Source organism: Pelophylax lessonae, assembly GCF_965119305.1.
Source record: "Pelophylax lessonae genome assembly, chromosome: 8".
NCBI lineage: Eukaryota > Metazoa > Chordata > Amphibia > Anura > Ranidae > Pelophylax > Pelophylax lessonae.
In genome coordinates, this window is record NC_138775.1 from 298991932 (window position 1) to 299012510 (window position 20579).

Sequence of the window (20579 nt, forward strand, 5' to 3'; positions counted from 1 at the left end):
ACCCCCTGGTCAGGAAGGGGGTAAAATCTTCCGGGGCTTAAGTGGTTAAAGCAGATCTCCACTGCATCTGAGCGTCACAAACCAGAACCAGATGCCACAACACCACATCAGGCAATATGAACCAATCATCATCCCCAGGCCCCACCACCCTGCCTCCAAAAAGAGCCATCAACTCTTCCCAGCTATGTCAGATGATTAGGGGCCAGTAGTCTATGGTGCTTTCCAACAAGTGAGAGGGTCCAATCCCATTTTTGTAATACAGTCATGGCCAAAAATATTGGCACCCCTGCATTTCGGTCACATAATGCACCACTTGGCCCAGAAAATTGATGCAATTCTAAATGTTTAGGCATTCTCATGTTTGTATCGGAATGACACAAAAAAAGTGGAGAAACAAAAAGCCAAATCTGACATATTCCAAACAAGGCTCCAAAAATTGACATATTTGGCACCCTCAATTTATTATTCAGTAACACGCTCCTTGCACAAATAACTGAAATCAATGGCTTCCTGTAACCATCAATGAGTTTCTTACACCTCTCTACTGGAATTTTGGACCACTCTTCTTTTGCCAACTGCTGTAGGTCTCTCAGATTGGAAGGGTTCCTTTTCACGATCTCTCCACAGAAGCTCTATGGGATTAGATCTGGACTCGCTGCTGGCCAGTTCAGTACTTTCCAGCACTTATCTTAACCACTTAAGCCCTGGAAGATTTTACCCCCATTCCGACCAGGGTTTTTTTTTGCGATTCGGCACTGCGTGATTTTAACGGACAATTGCGCGGTCGTGCGACGCTGTACCTAAACAAATTTGGCGTCCTTTTTTTCCCACAGAGCTTTCTTTTGGTGGTATTTGATCACGTGTGTGATTTTTACAAACAAAAAAAAGAGCGTCAATTTTGCAAATATAACAATATTTTTCAAATTTTTTTATATGAAATTCACCCCAAAAAAATGTAAAAATCAAAATTAACATTTTAGGCCAATTTGTTTTATGCTACCTAAGTTTGGTAAAAAAAAAAAAAAAAAAAAAAAATCGCAAATAGCGTATTTTGATTAGTTTGCGCAAAAGTTATTGCGTTTACTAACTAAGGGAAAGATTTCTGTAATTTTTGGGGTTTTTTTTTTTAAACGCGTAATGGCGGCGATCTGCGTTTTTTTTTTTGCGGTACTGCGACATTGCGGAGGACAGATCAGACCTTTGACTGACAAATTTTGACACTTTTGGGGGTACCAGTGACATTACTACAGTAATCAGTGCTATACATATGCACTGTTACTGTAAAATGACACTGGCAGGGAAGGGGTTAACTTTATTGGGGAAGGAGGGGTTAAGTGTGTCCCTAGGGGTGTGATTCTTACTGTGATTGGACATGACTACTGGTGTAGGAACAGTGATCAACGGTCCTACATAATAGAACCGTATAATCACCATTCCTACACAGGGGAGAATGACAGGCGGCTTGTTTACATTAGCTGCCTGCCTTTCTCCCTTCATGGAGGACGATCGCGAGTGACCGGCAGACATCGGGTCCGCCAGTCACACGCACGGACTTCCCTGGGAACGAGCCAGGGCGGGCGCGCGCTCGCCCGCTATTGGCTCACGAGCAAGTGACAGGTTAGTGACGTACCGGTACGTCACTTTGCCTGGCCTGTACTTGCGGCGGTCGGCAACCGGTTAAACCATTTCTGGGTGCTTTTTGATGTATGCTTTGGGTCATTGTCCTTTTAAGATTCATGAACTTTGACGGCATTCAAAATGCCAAGTTTGGTTGTTTTGAACACTGACTTTTTTTTTTTAAAACCTGGCCCCTTTAAGGCTTCAGTAACCGGAAGGGATGTCATGACATCGCCCCTGGGTTACTACTTCAGAGAACCGATCAAATCGAATTCAGGCTTTGTTTGCGTCTTTGGCCAGCCGGTGTATGTGCTGGCTGATCATTCGGGCATCCTGGTGGGACGGGAAACCACAGCAGACCGGCCAGAGGGGGGGGAGGACATCCCCGCCTGTTGCTTCCAATAATAGCCGAGCAACTGATTAGCCACATTGGTTGTTATTACAAGAAATCTTGGCACTGTGGGGCTCAATTGGCATTTGCCATTGAACACTAGAATTGGAAAGTCCGCCACTGGCACCCTGTGCTTTTCACAGATGAGAGCAGAGTTCACCCTGAGCACATGTGACAGACGTGAAAGGGTCTGGAGAAGCCGTGGAGAACGTTATGCTGCCTGTAACATTGTTCAGCATGACCGGTTTAGTGGTCAGTCAGTGATGGTCTGGGGAGGCAAATCCATGGAGGGACACAAAGACCTCTACAGGCTAGACAATGGCACCCTGAATGGCATTAGGTATCGGGATGAACTCCTTAGACCCATTCCATTGTGTGACCCTGGAGGATGAAGGAATTGATACCATTGAATGGCCCCCACACTCACCTGACCTAAATCCAAAAGAACACCTCTGGGACATTTTGTTTCGGTCCATCCGACGTCGCCAGGTTTCACCTCAGTCTGTTCAGGAGCTCAGTGATGCCCTGGCCCAGATCTGGGGGGAAATACCCCAGGACACCATCTGTGGTCTCATTAGGAGCATCCCCCCGATGTTGTCAGGCATGTATACAAGGACATGGGGGTCATACAAACTACAATGAAAATGTATACATATAATGAACTGCAATGAAATTTCAGCAAAATGGACTCGCCTGCTGCATCATTTTCTCACTTTGATTTTCGGAGTGGCTTTGAATTCAGCCCTTTGTAGGGCGATAATTTTCATTTCCATCAAATGATGTGGTATCATTTCCTTCCTAACACATTACCCAGTCCATACCAGTATAGAGCCTAGCACATTACCCAGTCCATACCAGTATAGATCCTAACACATTACCCAGTCCATACCAGTATAGATCCTAACACATTACCCAGTCCATACCAGTATAGATCCTAACACATTACCCAGTCCATACCAGTATAGACCCTAACACATTACCCAGTCCATACCAGTATAGATCCTAACACATTACCCAGTCCATACCAGTATAGATCCTAACACATTACCCAGTCCATACCAGTATAGATCCTAACACATTACCCAGTTCATACCAGTATAGATCCTAACATATTACCCAGTCCATACCAGTATAGACCCTAACACATTACCCAGTCCATACCAGTATAGATCCTAACACATTACCAAAGTCCATACCAGTATAGATCCTAACACATTAACTAGTCCATACCAGTATAGACCTTAACACATTACCCAGTCCATACCAGTATAGAGCCTAACACATTACCCAGTCCATACCAGTATAGATCTCAACACATTACCCAGTCCATACCAGTATAGACCCTAACACACTACCTAGTCCATACCAGTATGGATTTCTAACACATTACCCAGTCCATACCAGTATAGATCCTAACACATTACCCAGTCAACACCAGTATAGATCCTAACACATTACCCAGTCCATACCAGTATAGATCCTAACACATTACCCAGTCCATACCAATATAGACCATAACGCATTACCCAGTCCATACCAGTATAGATTCTAACACATTACCCAGTCCATACCAGTATAGATCCTAACACATTACCTAGTCCATACCAGTATAGATCCGAACACATTACCCAGTCCATACCAGTATAGATCCAAACACATTACCCAGTCCATACCAGTATAGATCCTAACACATTACCCAGTCCATACCAGTATAGATCCAAACACATTACCCAATCCATACCAGTATAGATCCGAACACATTACCCAGTCCATACCAGTATAGATCCTAACACATTACTCAGTCCATACCAGTATAGATCCTAACACATTACCCAGTCCATACCAGTATAGATCCTAACACATTACCCAGTCCATACCAGTATAGATATCCAGCATGATATTTTTACCCCATTGAGATCTGATGTAATTTCAAAGTGTTCCTTTCATTTTTCTGAGCCTTGTATAAGCACTGAGTGGAGATTTGATGATATTTTATATAATAAAGCACACACTGACTGCTCCAGAGGAACTCTTCCCTCTTAGTAGGGCATGCTGGGACTTGCAGTTCCTCCTCGTCATTGGACAGTCAGTCCACACACAGAGGGTTTGGCACTGATGTGATGTGTCTGTCTGTGCAGATCCATCTCCCTCCTCTCAGGAAGGACAGATGGCTCTGGCTGGGAATCTTCCATCCATTTCTATAATCTCTCTTCTCTCATGATGTCATCAGCCATTAGTCCCACTTGGCTAAATGAACACACGACTTACATCATCCCCCTGTGACATGCCAAAATTCTCCAAACCGCCGCATTCAGGAATAATGTCCAAAATCCATCAATGGTCCCTATCAGTGGTGTTTATTCATTAGTGTTATCGCTAATGATTCATCTCTGAGACCGGCATTGCGGCCTTCCATCTCCGCGGCGGAGTCTGTCACCAGAGAGGGAGGACGTCACATGGGGGACTCTGTGTACGGCGCGCGACTCTGAATGTTCAGCTTTATATGTGAATAAAAGTTATTCTGGATGGGAGACCTCACGTGTCCGTCTATCAATATTTATTATCCCGAGCAGACACTCGGCCATTTCCCAAATATCCGAATCCAATCTGATCAGGGTGAGGAGTGTGCAGCCAATTCTATAGACAGACATTTCATCACAATTCATTCCCCGGGGTCACCTTCAACTGACCGTTCTTCAATTTCATAATCCTTCCTAGGGGGCTCCTGACAGGGACACACCGACACTGACACTTGGGGGTCCAAAACAATGACACACTGACACTACGGGGTCCTGAACAATGACACACTGACACTACGGGGTCCTGAACAATGACACCCTGACACTTGGGGGTCCAGAACAATGACACACTGACACTACGGGGCCCTGAACAATGACACACTGACACTTGGGTCCCAGAACAATGACACACTGACACTTGGGGGTCCCAGAACAATGACACACTGACACTTGGGGGTCCCAGAACAATGACACACTGACACTACGGGGTCCAGAACAATGACACACTGACACTTGGGGGTCCCATAACAATGACACACTGACACTTGGGGGTCCAGAGCAATGACCCACTGACACTTGGGGGGCCCCAGGAAAATTATACACTGACACTTGGGGGTTCCAGAACAATAATGCACTGACAATAGAGGGTCTCGGAACAATGACACACTTACACTTGGGGGTCCCAGAACAATGACACACTGACACTTGGGGGGTCCAGAACAATGACACACTGACACTTTGGGGTCCCAGAACAATGACACACTGACACTTGGGGGTCCAGAGCTATGACACACTGATACTTGGGGGTCCCAGAACAATAACACACTGATACTTGGGGGTCCTGAACAATGACACCCTGACACTTGGGGGGTCCAGAACAATGACACACTGACACTTGGGGGTCCTGAACAATGACACACTGACACTTGGGGGTCCTGAACAATGACACACTGACACTTGGGGGTCCTGAACAATGACACCCTGACACTTGGGGGGTCCAGAACAATGACACACTGACACTTGGGGGTCCCAGAACAAGGACACACTGACACTTGGGGGTCCTGAACAATGACACACTGACACTTGGGGGGTCCAGAACAATGACACACTGACACTTGGGGGGTCCAGAACAATGACACACTGACACTTGGGGATCCCAGAACAATGACACACTGACACTTGGGGGTCCCAGAAAAATGACACCGACACTTGGGGGTTCCAGAACAATAACGCACTGAAAATAGAGGGTCTCGGAACAATGACACACTGACACTTGGGGATCCCAGAACAATGTCACACTGACACTTGGGAGGCCCAGAACAATGACACACTGACACTTCGGGATCCCAGAACAATGACACATTGACATTTGGGGGTCCAGAAAATGAAACACTGACATTTGGGGGTCCTAGAACAATGTCACACTGACACTTGGGGGTCCAGAACAATGACACACTGACACTTGGGGGTTCCAGACACACAGACATCTGGACAGAACAAGCCTTATCTTCTCCATGTTGTAGCATTGCTGTGCACTGCCTGTATGCTGGTGGATGTAGTGGTTGCATTTCTCTGTGAGATGGCAGAACTCAGATTTCTGGGCCGCTGGCCATCACCAGTGTCCTCACATGCTGTGCATGGACCTTGAGCTGCTGTAATGATTGCCATTTCTGATATGACAGGCCCCCTTGAAGCTGTTTTAATGAATTCAGCAATGCTGGGTAATCAATAGGACAGAGTTTATGGACAGTGTGAGATATAACAAGCAGCACTCCTGCGGTGGACACGACAGAATGGCAAGCGGTAAGTGACAGGGAGAGTGATGGTCTCCGGGTTTTGTCACTTTCTGGAAGGGAGTACAAAGGCCGCTCTATCGATAACATCCCGGGACGAAGATAAACTCGCGGCACTGCATTAAGCGGCGGATCACAGTGAGGAGACACAGCGACAGCGCGAAATACGCCATACCTCAGTGTCACCGCAGAACTAGTAAGAGGAGAGGATATTACTCATTTCTGGGATACATTAACTGCATGAAGTATCAATTAAAGCATTGATTGCACAGTGCTGGGAACTCTCAGTGTGTAATGGGCTGCATCCCAAGCTGCGGAATGGAGGTAAAACACACTCGTGGAAGGACTTGCGCACAGCACAGGGTGACAAGTAATAGATATTATGACTTAATTATAACTGGAAACCCCATAACTGCCTCCTGAGGAAAAGGGGCTGGGGCGCCTGGGTCACTAGTTGAACCTGTGACAAAGGCTTTCATGGAGATGTTCCAGGCAAAGGCCCGAGCCAGAAGCGCCATCAACCCCTGTGCCAGACAAAATTTATGAAGACGCGGCTGAGATATCTCCAGCGGTTGGGAGATGGAACTCAGTATAGAAGACTCTGGGCTCTTTGGTTAATTGGATCTCAAATATCTCAGCTAATTTGAAAATGGGGGGGGGGGGGCAAGCAGCTCCTGGTACACCAGTTGATGGGAGTTCTGTCATCCCTCATGGCCTCTGACTTTTACAAAGGACAGTATATCAAGGTTTTAAATAGGAATGAGAAATGATGCCCAAGCCATGAACAAGGCCAAAGCCAACTGGTCACTTACTCCAGACCTGATTTTCCTAGGAAGAACTAAATTGCAAATTGTTGCAGTTGGCAAGAGAGGGATTACTTTGATGCAGTTAGCAAGAGAGAGAGAAAATTGATGCAGTTGACCAGAAATGGATCACTTTGACACAGTTGGCCAGAGAGGGATCACTTTGATGCAGTTGGCGAGAGAGGGATCACATTGATGCAGTTGGCGAGAGAGGGATCACTTTGATGCAGTTGGCGAGAGAGGGATCACTTTGATGCAGTTGGCGAGAGAGGGATCACTTTGATGCAGTTGGCGAGACAGGGATCACTTTGATGCAGTTGGCGAGAGAGGGATCACTTTGATGCAGTTGGCGAGAGAGGGATCACTTTGATGCAGTTGGCAAGAGAGAGATTACTTTGATGAAGTTGACCAGAAATGTATCACTTTGACACAGTTGGCCAGAGAGAAAACTTTGAAACAGTTGGCCAGAGAGAGATCACTTTAATGCCGTTGGCCAGAGAGAGAGATCACTTTGACACAGTTGGTCAGAGGGAGATCACTTTGATGCAGTTGGCCAAAAAAGGGGTTACTTTAATGCAGTTGTCACTCTCTATGTAGCACACTCCTCAACCCTGCACCCCTAAACATTGCATGCTGTGCATAGGGCAGTCCTGAAGTTGCATTTTGTACATAGCGAACCCCTAAACCCTGCACTTGGACATAGAGCTCCCTTGACCTCTGCACTCTGTGCATATGGCACCCTTGAAACTGCACACTGTACATAGCACATCCCTGAACTCCGTATATAACGCACTCCTGGTATGTAATGCCCCTTTAGGATGCTCCCACTTTTTGGGCTACACCCACTATTCAATGCGGTTCGGCTGGGGGGGTTGAGTTCCTGCAGCTATTCTCTGGGAAAAAAAGCCCTAGCTAAACTGAAATAGTCTAAGAGATACAACTGGCCCTTCGAGGGCAACCATAATGCTGATGCGGCCCTCAAGGAAATAAGAGTTTTGCACCCTCGTCTTAGGGGATTAGGGAGGATTTTTTTTTTCTTTGTTGGAGGAATTTGGACCACGTCTCTGGATCAGTCACGGGTTTAGGGTTCTATATATGCCAGTTTTTGGTTTATTAATTCATAAATTTCCTTGTTTGTAGCGTTCAATGAATTTGTTCATTTTGCCACCTCACTAACTACTAGGGATGCACCGAAATGAAAAATCTGGGCCAAAACAGAAACCGAAAATTCAGGATGCCCTTGGCAGAAAACCTAAACCGAAAATTACTTTTTTCCCCCAAATGATTTTAAAATAGTTACAGCCTGTATATAGATGCTCCTGGCACTACATGTCCCATAGCTGTATTATACAGGTATAGTGACAGGGGGTAGCTAAGTATAGGGAAACAATGATGCCCATCATAACACATAATATGTTGTCACTCACTGCTCCCCACAGATAGCAGGCTGACTCTGGTTCTGCTTCTGTTCTTCCTATCCGCAACGGCCATACAGTAGAAGATGGAGGGAGGAGGTGGGTGGAGCCAGAGAGTCAGTAATAGGCGCAGAGGAGGACGAGGAAGATCCTCCTCTGCTCTGCATGCTGGGTCCTCTTCTCGGCCTCACTTGACTCTCGGGACCGTGACGTCACTGGTTGCTAGACGCCAGGCGGCTGGCGAATCTAGCAACCAGTCTAGCATAGGGCGGGCGAGGAGGAACAAACGGTGGGCCTCGGGAGCTATAAGTTAAAGCTGCTGCTGCGGCGGCCATTAATTTTCGGCATATATGACCCGTTTTTGGTCGAGATGGGATAGGCCCATTTTCGGACGAAAATTTTGGTTGCCGAAATTTCGGTGCACCACTACTAACTACAAATATACACAATGTATAAGTGTTCGCTAAGTGCAGTCTGAATCGTGGCAGCCATATATACAAAGAGCCGATTTTGCTTTGTGATGGTTGTGCTAGGCAATCCAGACACATTGCTCTCCTCCAATGAACAAAGGTCACCTCAGATTCGCTGTTCCCAACATCCAGCACGTCTCCGGGACAATAAAAAGGGTTGAAGGGAATACCCCCTACCCATAAAATAGGACTTTAATTGATGTGGGGTTTGTCACATAAAGATGAGCACGTCAACAAATAGTCATTTGTATAAAAAGATAAATTTTATTCACATATAAAGATAAAAAATCTCAATAAACAATACAAAAGAATGTATCGCATCGGCTCAGAAGAAGCCATGTGTAATTGCACAATTATTAGAAACATATTCAGAAGGTCCAACACGTTTCAGGGAACATATTGTTCACATATCGCTTCCTCAGGGACACTCAGTGTCAACTAGATTGTTTTTGTGAGCAACTCCACTAGGTGGAAATCCCTTAATTGTTCAAGCATGTGCAGAACTAGGTGGATTGTTCAAGCATGTGCAGAACGCAACAAGAACACAGGCAGATGACCGTGTATCCACCCGGCAGCAAACAAATCACTGGCGGGGGCGGGTTTGATGGACACTGGACCGTGCCTATGACATTGCAGCGAGTAGGGGTACAAACATCAGTTGAGGCAGGTATTCAGTTTCGCAGGGGTGTCAAACTAGCAGCCCTCCAGCTGTTGTGGAACTACAAGTCCCATCATGCCTCTGCCTGGGGGGAGTCATGCTTGTAACTGTTAGCCTTGCAATGCCTCATGGGACTTGTAGTTTTGCAACAGCTGGAGGGTTTGACACCTGTGATACCATTAGGGGGATGTACATGTCACCAGGAGCCCAGATCTCATTTACCCCAACACACGTCCGTCGACCAACGCTTCTAGTAGCCGCATCCCATAAGGATGTGGTCATCTCTGTTCTTGTTGCGTGCCGTACATGCTTGAACGATTAAGGGATTTCCACCTAGTGGAGTTGCTCACAAAAACTATCTAGTTAACACTGAGTGTCCCTGAGGAAGCGATATGTGAATATGTTCCGTGAAACGCATTGGACCTTCTGAATATGTTTCTAATAATTGTGCAATTTCACATTGCTTCTTCTGAGCCGATGCAATACATTCTATTGTATTGTTTTTTGAGATTTTTATCTTTATATGTGAATAAAATGCTGAGGAAGCAATATGTGAATATGTTCCGTGAAACACGTTGCACCTTCTGAATGTGTTTCTAATAATTGTGCAATTACACATTGCTTCTTCTGAGCTGACGTGGCACATCTTTTTTGTATTTTTTATTGAGATTTTTTATCTTTGCATGTGAATAAAATGTATCTTTTTATACAAATGGCTATTTGTCGATGTGCTCATCTTTATGTGACAACACTCACACCCGTTAAAGTCCTATTTTATGGGTAGGGGGTATAAACCCTTTTTTATTGTTTATTGTCCAATTTGAGGATGTGGATGTGGGATGTTGATCTTAGAACTCAAATATTTGTGTAGAACGTGTCGGGGAGTCCGGATCATCTGATAATAATAATAATAAAATACAAAAGAGTTTCACATCTTACGACAAAGAACTGATATTGGGATGCATCCAGCTTGCACTTTTCCTCAGTTTCCCGGCCCGCCCCGCCTCTTGCTCCTCCAGGGCCGTCCCCACACACCAGTTAAATGAATGCCCACTCGAAGCCCAAACCAAATTTTAATGCAATTGCTGTCAATAACTCAGGCAGAGCCATCCCTCAGAACAGTCTCTCTAATTAAATGCTGCTGAGATTTAAATAATTCATCTCCTTAACATCTATTGATTGAAGAGTTTTGCGGTTAGAGGCTGAGGAGGAGAAAATTAACCGTTTGTCTGACGCAGGCAGTGCCGGCAGATGTCACCGGTCTCTGCACATACGTGGTTCATATGCAACGCACATCCGCTGCGCACTAATCCTAATACCTGCGTGCCACAAAAATGGTTAATTATTTCCAGTTATAAGCTTCAGATCCAACAATCCTCCGAGATTGTCCTGATGGGGTCCAGATGCATTGGGAATGCAGAGACATGCAAGTCCGGGGGAAGGGTTAGAACCCTCTGCTGAGTTTTTACTGCCTCTGTTACACAGAATTACCCTCACTTCCTGTCACAGTGACAACCTCTCCCAATACTTTTGACAATAAAGTGTATATACGTATTGCGGTCAGAAAGTGGATAAATAATAGGGAGGAGCCAGAACCACCGGAATTCTTGATTTGCTGTATAGATGTTAACCACTTGCCGACCGCCGCAAGTACATATACTGCAGCGGTCAGCCCCCACTGGTACGTCACTCGCCCGCGAGCCAATAGGGGGCGGAGGCGCGCTCCCGCCCCCGCTCATTCACTGCCATCCCCGCGAGTTACCGGCAGCTCCAATGTCCGCCGGTCACTCGCAATCTCCCGCTGGAGAAGGAGAAAGGGTGACGGCTGATGTAAACAAAGCTGTCTCATTCTCCCTGATGTAACTGCAGAGATCATACGATCCTGCTATGTAGGATCGTATGTCTCTGTGGTTACATAAAAAGCCACTCCCCTTTACAGTTAGAAGCACGCCCCTAGGGACAAACTTAACCCCTTGATCTCTAATAAAGTTAACCCTTTTCCCTGCCAGTGTCATTTTTACAGTGACGGTGCATATTTATAGCACTGATTACTGTAGTAATGTCACTGGTACCCCCAAAAGTGTCAAAAATGTCAGTCAAGGGTCCGATCTGTCCGCCGCAATGTCGCAGTCCCGCAAGAAAAAAAAAAATCGCATATCCCCGCCATTACTAGTAAAAAAAAAAATAAAAATAATAAAAATGACATAAATCTTTCCCGTAGTTAGTAGACGCAATAACTTTTTCGCAAACCAATCAAAATACGGTTATTGCAATTTTTTTCACCAAAAATAGGTAGCAGAAAACAAATTGGCCTAAAATGTTAAAAAAAAACATTTTTGGGGAATTTCATATAAAAAAAAATGTGAAAAATATTGTTATTTTTTCAAAATTGTTGCTCTTTTTTAGTTTATAGCGCAAAAAATAAAAAAATCGCAGAGGTGATCAAATACCACCAAACGAAAGCTCTATTTGTGGGAAAAAAAGGACGTCAATTTCATTTGGGTACAGAGTCGCACAACCGCGCAATTGTCCGTTAAAGTCATGCAGTGCCGACTCGCAAAATAGGCCCTGGTCTTTGAGCAACCAAATCCTTCAGGGCTTAAGTGGTTAAATATCTCCAGGTTCAATAGGTCAGCAAAATGCCAATCCTGGACATGTTTAACGTCTATACAGCAAACAAAGTGATCATTGCAAGTAAGAGGTCTATGAGCCCCAAAAGATAGGAACGTGGTGCTTGACAGGAGGCGCCCAAATGTGGAGGAGAAGCTGACAAATGGATTAATGATTCAATATTTATTGCTCACAGAATAGTATAAAACACCCTCAACGTGTTTTGTGGCACTATACTGGCCACCTCCTCAGGATGGTGGCCAGTGTAGTGCGATGAAATGCGTTGACGGTGTTTAACCCATTCTATACCATCCCATTGGCCATCCTGCCTGGTGAAGTTCTTGAGGGAAATCTCTCTATTGGAATACCATTCCAGGCCGGCCGAGACACAAAACTGGTAAGATGACAATGAGGTCACTTGCTGCTTGGACAAGATTATGCTGTATAGTTGGCTCTACCGCCGGTACCGTCATACTGCAGCCGGCTATCATTGAGGCCAAGTACTGCCCCACAATCCCGAAACTGGCACCAATGGAAGCCGCATCAGATGTGCAGGTTCTGGGCATGGAAACGAAATGATATTTAGCAATACACATTTCCTCAAGGTTGGGAGTATCATGACCATCCACACCGAGAAGATGACACGTTGTCCACCGCTCAGATGTCGCATTATCTGTGCGCAGAAACGGTCAGAAATTTGTTTACAGCTACATGAAGCTGTCCATTCCCAGTGTTGGTGAACACAGCAAGAAAGTTCCATGATTTTGTGAAGAAATCCAGGTATAGATATTATTACATAGAGATATGGTTCCCGGAAGCACGGGTGACAGTTCACTTGCTGGATCTAGACAAGATTTAAGGCCTGACTGATGGTAATCATCGTAGGGAGCACAGTTTCAGCCCCTTGTCTACTTCCAGCCTGATTGGCACCTTCCCCCGTACTGCTGTCCTAAGCATGGTCTGGTGTACATCAAAAAAAAACATTCCCCTGGTATTTCCTACACTGTCGAGTGAATCTTTGGCTGCTGTATGTTGCCATTACCTGCATTCCGTCCAGGATCGAAAATCAAACACGAAAAGGTATTCTATGATGTGAAACGTTTGTAGAAACTATTTAGTCAACTGATGGTCCCTGATGAAGCAACCGATGAACAGTATGATCCGTGAAACGCGTTGGACCGCCTAAATATGTTTCCTATCAAACTAAGAAATCATAGTTTGTATTGAAGCTGATGTAATCTCTGCCTTTTAAAGCTGCCTAATGGAAGGACAGAGCAAAAACCTTATTATGTCCTAATGCACTATGCTGGTGTGAGAGAGAAATACATCCAATATCTCTGCACAGGACAGCGCGTTCTGGTGCACCGCAGTCACCACCTGCAAGACAACATTCCCCATCCACGCCAAACAGTGACTGCATCTAATAGGACAATACATCTAATAGGACGATACATCTGATAGGACGATACATCTGATAGGACGATACGTCTGATAAGACAATAAATCTGAAAGGACAATAAATCTGAAAGGACAACACATCTGATAGGAGAATACATCTGATTGGACAATATGTCCGATAGGAGAATACATCCGATAGGACAATACATCTGATAGGACGATACGTCTGATAGGACGATACACGACTGATAGGAAGATACATCTGATTGGACAATATGTCCGATAGGAGAATACATCCGATAGGACAATACATCCGATAGGACAATACATCTGATAGGACAATATGTCTGATAGGATAATACATTTGACAGGACGATAAGTCTGATAGGACGATACGTCTGATAGGACGATACATCTGATAGGACGATACATCTGATAGGACGATACGTCTGATAAGACAATAAATCTGAAAGGACAATAAATCTGAAAGGACAATACATCTGATAGGACGATACGTCTGATAGGACGATACACGACTGATAGGAAGATACATCTGATTGGACGACACATTTAATAGGACAATACATCTAATAGGACAATACGTCTGATAGGAGAATACGTCTGATAGGACGATCTGTCTGATAGGACGATACATCTGATAGGACGATACATCTGATAGGACGATACATCTGATAGGACGATACATCTGATAGGACGATACATCTGATAGGATGATACATCTGATAGGATGATACATCTGATAGGATGCAGTCACTGTTCAGCCAATAATTTTCGACTTTTCAATTCAACTTTTAAATCAGCTTTTGGCACATCGGCATGTAGGGCCGTCCACCGCTCAAGTGTTGGCCAATTTTGAAGGAACCGTCTATACTTAAAGCCTTCTATGGCCAGCCTTACTATGCAATTCGTATGGACACCATCGGACCCTATGGCACACTGTTGATCACTTACCTGTCACAGGTAATACACAAAGTAATTCAGTAAAAGGAAGACCCAGCACTCACCTATCCCGCTGTGTGGCCGCCCTATGTGCTGGAGACTCATGCCTTTGTTCATGTCTAGAAGTCCGTTCTTAGGCCAGGTCCCGATAGCAAAGCTGTACGCCTGCAGAGAGAGCAGAAAACCATCTTTATATTACATCTCATATAGCAAACCCAGCTGCTGAGAACTACAAGTCCCATCATTCCACACAATTACACCACACATATACTTCTATACAATGTATCCGATAACAATTCTCCAATGACATCCCTGAGGATGCAAAAATCTCTTCTATCTGGAAGATTGCGGCTTCCCAGGGATTTCCTTATCTGCATTCTCAGGGAATGAGCCCACACATCGTCCTCCATTGTGACAGGTACTCTCCTCCTACCCCACTCTCTAAAACAATCATTCTAAACTTTTTAACCCCAAAAGGAACCCTTGAAAAAAATTAACATCTAAGGGAACCCCTGTTTAGTCCATTGGTGGTCAGTGAGAAGAATGTCCCTTACATTGGTGGTCAGTGAGAAGAATGTCCCTTACATTGGTGGTCAGTGGGAAGAATGCTCCTTACATTGGTGGTCAGTGGGAAGAATGCTCCTTACATTGGTGGTCAGTGGGAAGAATGTTCTTTACATTGGTGGTCAGTGGGAAGAATGCTCCTTACATTGGTGGTCAGTGGGAAGAATGCTCCTTACATTGGTGGTCAGTGAGAAGAACGCTCCTTACATTGGTGGTCAGTGGGAAGAATGTTCCTTACATTGGTGGTCAGCGGGAAGAATGTTCCTTACATTGGTGGTCAGTGGGAAGAATGAACCAATGGGCTAATCGCTAGGTTCTAGAGCAGTGGTCTCCAAACTACGTCCCTTTGCTTGCTTTTATCTGGACTATTTATCTTAGGACAGTATTCCTCCCTTTGAAACCAACAATGAGGAACTCTGGCACCAGTGATGGGACACTATTCCTCCCCCTGACATCAACAATAGAGGACTATTCCTCCCACTGACACCAATGATGGGGCACTATTCCTCCCACTGACACCAATGATGGGGCACTATTCCTCCCACTGACACCAATGATGGGGCACTATTCCTCCCACTGACACCAATGATGGGGCACTATTCCCCCCACTGACATCAATGATGGGACACTATTCCTCCCACTGACACCAATGATGGGGCACTTTTCCTCCCATTGATACCAATGATGGGGCACTATTCCTTCCATTGATACCAACAATTGAGGACTATTAATCCCACTGACACCAACGATGGAACACTATTCCTTCTCCTAATGACCATAAGACCAAAGTTTGAAGGAGAGTAAACTGGCCATGTGTTTAAAAAGTTCAGAAACTCCTGTTCTAGTGGTTAGCGGGGTGGAACCCGGATCTTATTCAGACAGGCCGAGTCAATATTCGCACCCCCGAATGCTCGACACTAGGACGCCCTCATTGGAAGGGGGCAGAGTAATTGATATGGCTCAGACATACGGCTAATAAAGTGAAGCTAAACCAGAGAGAAGCACAGAAAAGGCCAATCAATGTGTTTGCTCTTAGACAGGTACACTTTACCAGCAGAAGAGGTTGATTGTGGATGAGGATGGTGGTGGATGATTCTCATCTGTACAAATAGGTGGGGAAGAGCAGCACGCTGCAAGCGATATTATCCAGAATAAAAATGAATTTTGATCTTTTTATAATCAAGCCTGTTCCCTCCTTCCAGCCTCTTGCCAATAAAATATATATATATATTTATTGAGTATAAATGAATCCATGAAAATGAATTATAGGTATATACTAGGATGTATCCATATATTGTGGCACTTTGCACTTTATATTACGCCCTATTGGTGGTTATTTATATTTCAATTTTTATTTCATTTTACATTTTTATATTTTTCCATATTCCATATTAACACATTCCCAATACCATTTTATGTTGAATTTTCACCATATTGTTGCACTATTTACATATCCACTATTTATATTTTTATTCCTCAATCACATCTGTGTTTCTACATCTTATATTTTTATATATTTATATATACCTATTTGCACTTTATAAGCAGCGCCACCACTTCATATTTACATACATATATATATTTATGCCCCCCAAATGAGATACATAACGCCCTGTCCAGGGAGGTCACCCAACCCCCAGCTGTGATAATATGAAACATCAAAAATCAGCAGAAGACTCCGGCGGTTATCCCAGGACGGTGGAATTTAGCGAAGAATCGGCGGGATGACGGCAGTGAGAATTATCTCCCATCTTCCTCCTCTTCACCATTAAGATCATATCTGACATTTGTACAGCCAACATGGCTCCTGTCATTGATCATCATAAAATCTTCCTGTTTATGTGTCTCCGGGGGGCGATAAGTTCTGTGTGACGAGGAGAGGCATGAAGCCGTACAAATCCCATCTGCCTTATCCTCGCTCTGCACCGCCGGGATTGTATGCTGAGGAAACGCACGATTAGCACTTACAATTCTGTCCTGGCAGATGTGTGGATATGGCCGGAGTAGTGGGGAAGAGGATCTCTGGATCCCATGGAGGGTCATCAGATACCATGGAGGATATCAAGACCCCATGGAGGGTCACCAGATCCGACGGAGGATCCCTGGATCCCATGGAGGTTCACCAGGTCCAATGGAGGATACCTGGACCCCATGGAGGGTCACCAGATCCGACGGAGGATCCCTGGATCCCATGGAGGTTCACCAGATCCAACGGAGGATCCCTGGATCCCATGGAGGTTCACCAGGTCCAATGGAGGATACCTGGACCCCATGGAGGGTCACCAGATCCAATGAAGGGTCTACGAATCTCATGGAGGGTCACCAGATCCAATGGATGGTCACCAGAACAAATAAAGGTTCACCAAATCAAATGGAGGGTCACCAGATCCAATGGAGGATCCCATTGAGGGTTACCAGATCCAATGGAGGATCAGTGGATCCAATAGGGGAGTCACCAGGTCCAATGGAGGATCCCTGGACCCTAAGGAGGGTCACCAGATCCAATGGAGGGTCTCCGGATCCCACTGAGGGTAACTAGATCCAATGGAGGATCCTAGATCCCATGGAGGGTCACCAGATCCAATGGAAGGTCTCCAGCTCCCATGGAGGGTCTCCAGATCCCATTGAGGGTAACTAGATCCAATGGAGGATCCCCGGAACCATTGGAGGGCAACCAGATCCAATGGAAGGTCTCCGGATCCCATGGAGGGTCAACAAGTTAATGCTCTAAATCCCTAGGCCCAAGGGCCCTTTTATAAAGCAGTGGTATGGCCTTATCATGGGCATGCCACCACTTTATAGAAGAGCGAGAGATGTCACCAGCACACCATGGGTCTCCAAAATTGGGTCCAAAGCTTTATTCAGCGATCACATCGTTACAGCAAATGGCAACGTTTCGGATTTATGCAGGACCCCTTCATCAGGCATGTGAGGCTTTATAGAAGGGCCCCTAGATGTCTCACCATGGTCATGAAAGGGGGGGGGGGTAAATCTTCCAGAGGTCAAGATTTTAGGGATGACTGGGGAAATCTACAGCTTGATTGGGGGGTAAATAGGAAAAAAATGTATTAATAAAAAAGTTTTTAGGTTGCCTTACTTGATATCATATGCAGATGAATGAAACATAGTAAATACCAAAGTAACACTCTTACTTTGTACTTCTTAACCATGCTTCTAAACAATGTTACTTTGTCTCTCTTTATTTCCCATTGGATCAATGTTTATAAACAATGTTACTTTATCTTTTTATCTAGTGTTTATAAACAATGTTACTTTGTATCTTTCTATCTCCCATCTGATCAGTGTTTATAAATGATGTTACTTTGTATCTCTCGATCTGCCATCTAAGCAATGTTTATAAACAATGTTACTTTGTATCTATTTCCTGTCTGATCAATGTTTATAAACAATGTTACTTTGTATCTCTCCATTTCCTGTCTGATTAATGTTTATAAACATTGTTACTTTGTATCTCTCTATTTCCTGTCTGATCAATGTTTATAAACAATGTTACTTTGTATCTCTCTATCTCCTGTCTGATCAATGTTTATAAATAATGTTACTTTGTATCTCTCTATTTCCTGTCTGATTAATGTTTATAAACATTGTTACTTTGTATCTCTTGATCTGCCATCTGATCAATGTTTATAAACAATGTTACTTTGCATCTCTCTATTTCCTGTCTGATCAATGTTTATAAACAATGTTACTTTGTATCTCTCTATCTCCTGTCTGATCAATGTTTATAAACAATGTTACTTTGTATCTCTCTATTTCCTGTCTGATTAATGTTTATAAACAATGTTACTTTGTATCTATCTATCTCCTGTCCGATCAATGTTTATATGCAAAGTTACTTTGTATTTCTCTATCTCCTGTCCGATCAATGTTTATAAACAATGTTACTTTGCATTCCTCCATCTCCTGTCTGATCAATGTTTATAAACAATGTTACTTTGTATTTCTCTATCTCTTGTCTGATCAATGTTTATAAACAATGTTACTTTGCATTCCTCCATCTCCTGTCTGATCAATGTTTATAAACAATGTTACTTTGTATTTCTCTATCTCCTGTCTGATCAATGTTTATAAACAATGTTACTTTGCATTCCTCCATCTCCTGTCTGATCAATGTTTATAAACAATGTTACTTTGTATTTCTCTATCTCCTGTCTGATCAATGTTTATAAACAATGTTACTTTGCATTCCTCCATCTCCTGTCTGATCAATGTTTATAAACAATGTTACTTTGTATTTCTCTATCTCTTGTCTGATCAATGTTTATAAACAATGTTACTTTGTATTTCTCTATCTCCTGTCTGATCAATGTTTATAAACAATGTTACTTTGTATCTCCCTATCTCCTGTCTGATCAATGTTTATAAACAATGTTACTTTGTATCTCTCTATCTCTTGTCTGATCAATGTTTATAAAACAAAATAAAGCTCTATTTGTCAAAAGAAAATTATCGAAAAAATTTATAAATTTGGGTAGAGCGTTACATGACCGCGCAATTACCAGTTAAAGTAGCGCAGTGCTGAACAGCAAAAAACCTTCTGGGAGCAGAAGTAGTTAAACAAATGATTACATTGTATCTATAATTGAGGATAAGATGGGGAGTAGTGATACGGCGCGGTACATACAGACTACACACAGACAGACATTTGCAGATAACGAGGTCCCGGTAATTAGTATCCTCCTATCTCCATGTTCTCGCTGTCTCCCTCTCCTGGTTGCACATGATGAAGTGGCGGCGTATGTTCCCCTCGTAGCCAAACACGCGGCTCTGCGGATAATTAATAGATAACAGCGCTAATCCTATTGGGAGATGATTAGCAATTAAAAGTCCTAATTAAGTCTGAGCATTGTTGAGCAGAATCGCCCTTTATGTACACAGAAAAGGGGGGGGGGTGTTTGCCATGTCTGGCCGTCCGCAAAGTGTTGATGTCTTTATTGTTCGGGACTCCGGGGTACGCTCAGGCACCTGGGACGGGAGGGGAGGGGCAAACAGCGGGTGTCCTGCAGCTTCTTCACATGAACCCCTGGGGGGGAGGGGTCACAGAGAGGAATAAACCTCCGGCTGGGCCAATGGGTGACACCACCTGATCATATTGAGTCCCTTTTGGTGTCAGTGGGAGGAATAGTGTCCCATCATTGGTGTCAGTGGAAGGAATAGTGTCCCATCATTGGTATCCGTGGGAGGAATAGTACCCCATCATTGGTGTCAGTGGGAGGAATAGTGCCCCATCATTGGTGTCAGTGGGAGGAATAGTGTCCCATCATTGGTGTCAGTGGGAGGAATATTGTCCCATCATTGGTGTCAGTGGAAGGAATAGTGTCCCATCATTGCTGTCAGTGGGAGGAATAGTCCCCCATCAT

At 44.3% G+C, this 20579-nt stretch overlaps 1 protein-coding gene across 1 annotated transcript in view; it reads right to left on the reverse strand.

The window, feature by feature from the left end:
* ERI3 (ERI1 exoribonuclease family member 3) overlaps nt 1–20579 on the reverse strand; it is a 283428-nt gene that overhangs the window by 136607 nt on the left and 126242 nt on the right. Inside the window, exon 4 of the mRNA XM_082265027.1 lies at nt 14700–14799. Within this exon, the coding sequence (XP_082121153.1) occupies nt 14700–14799 (100 nt within the window). The remainder of the gene's footprint in view (nt 1–14699; nt 14800–20579) is intronic.